The sequence below is a fragment of the Nicotiana attenuata genome, chromosome 3 (assembly GCF_001879085.1).
Source record: "Nicotiana attenuata strain UT chromosome 3, NIATTr2, whole genome shotgun sequence".
Taxonomy (NCBI): domain Eukaryota; kingdom Viridiplantae; phylum Streptophyta; class Magnoliopsida; order Solanales; family Solanaceae; genus Nicotiana; species Nicotiana attenuata.
This window is the reverse complement of record NC_031991.1, coordinates 53,991,530-53,998,730: the sequence shown is the minus strand read 5'-3', so window position 1 is coordinate 53,998,730 and position 7,201 is coordinate 53,991,530. Positions and strand designations below refer to the sequence as shown.

Genomic DNA, 7,201 nt, shown 5'->3' with positions numbered 1-7,201 from the left:
GGGGGGGGGGGGGGGGGGAAGAAGAAACGCATTCAATGCTCTTAGGGTGGTTGAAGAGGGTTTAATGTACTCAAGCACTGTCAGGAATCATAAATGGGCCAATAGAGAGATGAATGAAGTGGAAACTCAACATGATGGTGAGATAATCCATATAAAAGGAGGCCAAAGCCACAATGAGGTTTTGGGCAGAAGTCTAGCGGGAATAATAGCAGAAGGAGATTCAGAGTTGGTTACCTTGTCGGAGGTTCGAAGATGGACACAAAAGCTTTGGATGCAAGCAAATGGGATCAACATATACGAACTGGACCAGAATAGATTCCTGTTTGAGTTTCCGTCGAAAAATGCTGCTGAATATGTGATGAAGACTGCCTGGTACTGGAAGAAAGAGAAAGTGAAGCTTCAATGGTGGAATCCAACGGTGGGAACGGTAAGTAAAAGCAAAAGGATAGAGCAGATATGGATTAGATTAATAGGGCTTCCTCTCCATCTATGGTATTCTAAAGTTTTCAGAGAAGTGGGGGAAATCTGTGGAGGATGGCTAGAGACGGAGGAGGAAACAGAGCTTAAGAACCACCTGAAATAGGCAAGAATTAAAGTGAGAGGGGATGGTTCTCTGATTCCCAAAACAGTGAAAATCGAGGATGATGGTATCATCTTTGAAATTCCGATATGGTGCGAGGCACCGGTGAGGACTTCTGTGGGGGAGAAGGAAGAAGATGAGGTAAGGGACCAGCGGGTAAAAGGGAAGGCTTCAAACCAGTGGGTAAAAAGTAATTTAAACCTAATTAAAGGGGGTGGGGCTCGAGGTTTTAATCAGCAAGTGGGGCACGTGGGAACCTCCAGTACGTGTGGCTTTAACAGTGCACGTGACCAAGCACGTGAGGAACCCTCAGCAAATAACAACAATGCATTGAAAAGGACTTTGGGCCCAGACTCTCTGGCCCAAGTGATTTATGAGGAGAAACAATTTCCTAGGCCCAATCCTAATTACAGAACTGACCCAGTACATGAAGAAATAAGTGCATTAAATATACAACCCAACGGTGAAGGAACAGAACAGTTCGAGAAAAGCAGAGACTAACAGAAACGATAACAGAGAAGAAGAATACGAAGAAGAAGAAGAGAAAGAGAAAAGGGAAGAAGATAATGAAGAAGGAGAGTTCCAAATCATCCCTATGCAAGAGAACGTCAGTGCAGCCTCTACAGAGGAAGATAAGGAGGACAACATCTCAGGAGACAACAACAAAATAATTATGCATGTAGCAGATAACATCGAACCATGGATTGGGCGATTAGAAGATGCTGAACCACTCAACCAACAGAGTTTAGAGGAAGAACAGACCTGACTTCGAGGTATCCATTTGGGTTCATCAGAATATTATAAAATTTGAGCAAGGAATTTGGGGTAGATTTTCAGTAGGTGTGAACGAGAAGCATGGAGCTATTTTAGAAAATAGATAGCAGGAGACAGTCCAGTAGAGGGAAAACGCAACACAGTCCTTCCAGACACCAAAGAGAAGGGAGTCAAGGAATTAAAGGCCTTGGAACTAGGGAGTAATTTTAAAAAGTAATGGTACTAGAAGCAGAGCGGGGGTCCATATAGATGTCTAATTAATGATTGTAAATATCTTGTCATGGAATGTGAGGGGGGTTGAATAGGGTGAGAAAAAGGAGTTTGATTAAAAGTTTGTTACTTGATTGGAAGGCAGGAATAGTGTGTCTACAAGAATCAAAAATAGAGGGGGTTATCAGGGAATTAGGGAGGGAGTTATGGAGCAATAGATGGGTGAGATATGCTCAATTAGAAGCTAGTGGGAACAAGAGGGGGAATTATAGTTATGTGGGATGGTAGAGAGTGGGAGGGGGAGGTGGTTGGAATTGGAGCACATTCCATCACTTGTGTAAACTGTCAGGAATAACTCAGGAGTATACATTCCACATATCAGGAGTGTATGCCCCAAATGATAGAATAAAGAGGGAGGAAGTCTGGTGGGAGTTGGCTGGGGTTAAGAGGTCTATTCGAGGGACCTTGGGTGGTTTGCGGGGATTTCAATACAGTGAGGTTCCCTTCAGAGAAGAGAAACTGTTCCAGAAATATCGAGAGCAATGATGGACTTTTCTAGCTTTATTGAAGATTTGAGCTGGTGGATATCCAATTAAGCAGGATGGAAGACACACATGGAGGAAGGGAGATAGACATGTAACAGCAGCCAGATTGGACAGGTTTCTATTCTCAGCTGACTGGAACGAAAATTTCACCAACATAAAGCAACAACTGATGGAGAGAGTGTGTTCAGATCACAATCCTATAATGCTTCAATCAGGCTCCTGGGAACCAGTCAAGGCATATTTCAAGTTCGAGAAATTGGTGGATTCAAACTGATGGGTTCATGTGCAAAGTTGAAGAGTGGTGGAAGTCTTTCTCCTGTCGAGGAAGACCAGACTTTATTCTGGCTTATAAACTCAAAGCCTTAAAAGCAAAACTGAAGGAGTGGAGCAAATCAGTGAGGGCAACCTAGCTGGGCAGAAAGCAAACATTCTTACTCAATTGGCAGATTTGGAGAAGGTACATGAACAAAGAGGTCTAAATGATGAGGAAATTCTATCTAAAACAACACTGTCCATGGAACTTGAGGAGATTGCAAATCGAGAGGAAGTAGCTTGGAGGCAGAGATCCAGGGCCTTGTGGTTGAAAGAGGGAGATAGAAACACAAAATTCTTCCACAGAACAGCAAATGCACACAGGAGAACAATCATATTGACAAGCTGATGGTGGAAGGGGAAACTATGCAAGATCCAGAAGATATTAAGTGGGAAATCATCAGATTCTATAAGAATTTATACACTGAAGAAGAAGAATGGAGGCCTTCAGTAACTAGCAGGAACCAGCCAATGATCTCAACAGAGGACAATTCAATGCTACAGAGCCCATTTGAAGAACAGGAAATCTGGGACAGTGTGAGGGCATGTGCAGGTGATAAAAGCACCTGGACCTGATGGATTCTCTATGGCATTTTTCAACAAGTGCTGGGAGATAGTCAAGGATGATGTGATAGCAGCAGTACAGAATTTTCATAGCCAAGGTGTTTTTGAAAAAAAGCATGAATGCCACTTTTGTGGCATTAATTCAAAGAAGCGGGGGCCAAAGAACTAAGAGACTCAGGCCTATCAGTTTTGATAGAAGTATTTACAAGATAATCTCAAAGCTGCTAACGGAGAGACTTAAAAAGGTGATAAACAAACTGGTAGATTCACAACAAATGGCATTCATCAGGGGCAGACAGATCATGGATGCAGTCCTAATAGCTAATGAAATGCATTAAACACAAGGGAAAACAACCAAAGAGCCGGGCGATGATATGGCAAGCTGGATATTGAGAAAAGCATATGATCATCTGAATTGGAATACCTCTTATACTAGGAAGGGATGGGCTTTGGAGGAAGATGGATTGGTTGGATAAGATACATATTTCAACATAAGCTTTTCAATTCTGATCAATGGGGCCCCAACTGGTTTTTTTTCCAATCTCAGAGGGGCTAAGACAAGGGGAATCCCCCTCTCTCCCTTTCTGTTCATTATTGCTATGGAAGGTCTAAAACGACCTATTTAAAGGTTAGCTCAAACAATGAATGGATTAAGAGGATTTAAAGTGAGTTAGCAGAGCTAATAGCAATATTGAGAGGATATCGCATCTCATGCTGATTAATAACATTGCTTTGAGCTATGGACAGTGAATTCTGAGGGTGATTTTCATTATCTTTTTGAAGCAATCTCTGGGCTCACATTTAACTGGCAGAAGGCTTCATATATCCAGTTAATGAGGACTCGTCAGAAAATCCAAGACTTGGCCAACATTCTGGGAGGGCAGTAGGGGAGTCCCAACTTTTAATCTGGGGGAATGCCTCTAGGGTGCAAAAAAGCAAGGCAAAAAGGCATATGGAATAATGACTAGAGAAATGTGAGAAGAAATTAGCAAATTGGAAAAATCAATACCTGTCCATTGGGGGAAGACTGACTCTGATCAATTTTGTGCTTGATGCTATGCCTACTTACATGATGTCCTTATTCCCAGCTCCAGGTTATGTAGTAAACAGAATTGATGCTATGAGAAGAAAATTTCTGTGGGAAGGCAGCAGTGAAAACAAGAAGTTCCATCTGGTGAAGTGGGAAGATCTGATTTCCAACAAAAGGGCCGGGGGTCTAGGAATAAAGAATTTAAGAGTGCAGAACCAATGCTTAATGATGAAGTGGCTATGGAAACTGGCGGCAGAGGATCAAACTTTGTGGATAGAGGTTATTAGGGAGAAATATGGAAATGAAGGCAATTGGACAACCAAATCAGTGAGAAGCCCATATGGTGTCAGCTTGTGGAGATCAATTAGAAACCTTTGGCCAAAAGTGATTAACAAATCAAAGTTCAAAGTAGGAAGTGGAAGTAAAGTGTCTTTATGGAATGACAACTGGTTAGGACAAGGAACCCTGAAGGGTCTCTTCCCTGACATTCATGAAATAAATCAGCAACAACAAGCAGTTTTAGCAGAGGTCTGGACTGCCCAGGGATGGAATCTCACTTTTAGGAGGATGCTAAACGATTGGGAGATTGACAGATTGACTTAGTGCTATAGGGTCTTGGAACAGTTCTCTGGAACCAATACAAACCAAGACCTTATCATGTGGCAAGGAAATGGGCAAGGAAAGTTCTCAGTTAGGAGTGCGTACAAAGAATACAACCTTGCAAACAATCAAATCGGATGTTGGCCATGGAAGATGATATGGAAAGTCAAAATTCCATACAAGGTCGCTTGCTTCACATGGTTATTGGCAAAAGGTGCAGTCCTAACACAAGATAACTTAACAAAAAGAGAATTTCAACTGTGCTCTAGGTGTTACTTGTGTGGGAAGCAGGCAGAGACAATTAATCATCTTTTTTTGCATTGCAAGTTCACTATTCAGATATGGAGGATCTTCATTAGTCTAAGGGGAATCCCATGGGTAATGCCGGGAAGAATCCTTGATATTCTAACTAGCTGGAATAAAGAGGGATTTCTTTCGAGAGATAAAGAGAGATGGAGAATTGTCCCAGCTTGTATTTGGTGGTCAGTATGGGAAGAGAGAAATCAAAGATGCTTTGAAGGAAAGTGCAACAACGTCCAGAAGATAAAGATGAAATGTCTAGCTTTGTTTTATTTTTGGTGTAAAGGAAAACTTTTGGAGGAACATGAATCCATCTTAGATGCCCTAGGCTCATTGTAAGAAGAACTAGGAGGAGTAGTGTCCTTTTTGGTGTGTAGTTTTGTATGGACACTTAACACTGTAATTATGGATGACTTCACATTTTCAGTGAAGTCTTTATATTAATATACAAATTGTTACCCTTTCAAAAAAAAAAAAAGTTTAGGAGGTAAATTTTTCATCATAGAGAATATTTACAAATATTTATAAAGAACCCACCGCTTGACCTACATATACTTTATTTGCTTCAAAGGCATATTTGTCTAGAGTAGAAGAAAAGTTGGTCATTTATTTATCATTTGGCAACTTATTAAAAATTAGTAATTTTGCAATCCGTTTAATTCCTCTCCTCTGTTGTGTCTCTGCAGCGACTTCAAGTAGAATAAAGCTAAAATGAGCAGAATGCCTGAGTAAAAGCAATTGAAATTCTTGAGTACTATTTTAAACATGGTTAGCAAATGAACAGAGTAAATCTAACTTAGGGTACTACTTGGTCTAGAAAGTGGGCAATATACAATCAACTTTCAATATGTAGAAAACGGGGATCGTAAAAGGAAAAGAGGGTTATGTTACCTCTTTGGACCAAATTCAAACTGTAATAAATGGAAGTCATAGAACAGCTTCAACACCATGAACAGAGTAAATCTAACTTAGGGTACTACTTGGTATAATGGATGTGGTATTGAAAGGAAAAAACCAATGGCTATTAGTATTATGGAGATGCTAAGCCACCTTGTCTGTGATTTAGCTTAAGCCATGGAGAAAAGTGATCTAATGGTCTATCCCATGAAATGGGAAATACAATATTATCACAACTTCTTTCCAAAATTATTTGATCTGGGCAGGTGCAACCTTTATTCGGTGAGCTGCTGACTGCTGCTTTAGAACTCCTTGCATCATGTCGTTGCTCTGGCGATACTGGCTGCCCTAGCTGTGTACAAGTTAGTACTTAATTACCAATTACTTTATGCTTTCGTCCTCCCTGTTTATGAAAGATCGAAAGTCATACTTTTTAAGTATTGCAGAATATTTCTTGTCACGAGTACAATGAGGTTTTGCACAAGGATGCCGCCTTAATGATAATTAAGGTTTGACTATGAAAAATTGTTTGAAGTTAAAGAAGCATAGGAGCATTCTTTACACCTGCTAATGCCGAGCTTTGTTATTCATGCAGAGTGTATTGAAGGAGGAAGAATCCTACGAGTTGTCTTAGGTGTTTTGCTTGGTGCCTTGCTTGTAGGAGTCACCATTGCTTGTTGTAGTAGAAGTTCTTTCGACATGAACTTAGATATACTTGTCATACTTGTTGGGGAAAATTAAAAGCAAGTAGACCCTAATACTATTGCGTCGAGTGTGCCAAACATTTCAGACTTGTTTTACAACTAGATGAGGAAAGGCGGAGCTTTTGCATTTATACGGTTTTGAGGTCACAATTGAACTTATACCTACTTTGCAAAAAAATTTGCAAGCCTATCCACTTTACGATCAACTTCCGATTTATCGGGTCTGAAGTAAAAAAAAAATTTAGTCTGAAGTGATAAAAATTGCACTTCAGATGCACTTAAGGCCAAATAGGTCTGAAGTGCCACCAGTGGTTCCATGCACTTGAGGCAAGTCTGAAGTGAAAAATGGCACTTCACACTTTTGGTCTGAAGTTCAACCAATGGTTTCATGCACTTAAGGCCAACAAGTCTGAAGTTGAAAAATTGCACTTTAGATGCACTTAAGGCCAAAAGGTCTGAAGTGCAACAAACGTTTTCCTACACTTGATTCCAATAAGTCTGAAGTGAAAAATTACACTTCAGTGCACTTAAGGCCAAAAAGTGTGTCGTACAACCAACATTTTCATGCACTTAAGGCCAAATAAGCCTGAAGTGCAAGTTGTCCAGAAACAAAAATTTGTTCTTCGAATTTTAACAATTCAATATACGATTTAACACCTTAATTTACTTCAAATGAGCTCAAATT

The 7,201-nt window shown here is 40.4% G+C and overlaps 1 protein-coding gene across 1 annotated transcript in view; it reads left to right on the top strand.

The window, feature by feature from the left end:
* LOC109223771 (uncharacterized ATP-dependent helicase YprA) overlaps window positions 1–6,704 on the top strand; it is a 20,049-nt gene extending 13,345 nt beyond the window's left edge. The window contains exons 25-27 of the mRNA XM_019388191.1: window positions 6,079–6,174; window positions 6,259–6,321; window positions 6,408–6,704. Coding sequence (XP_019243736.1) covers window positions 6,079–6,174; window positions 6,259–6,321; window positions 6,408–6,446 — 198 coding nt within the window. The 3' untranslated portion in view covers window positions 6,447–6,704. The remainder of the gene's footprint in view (window positions 1–6,078; window positions 6,175–6,258; window positions 6,322–6,407) is intronic.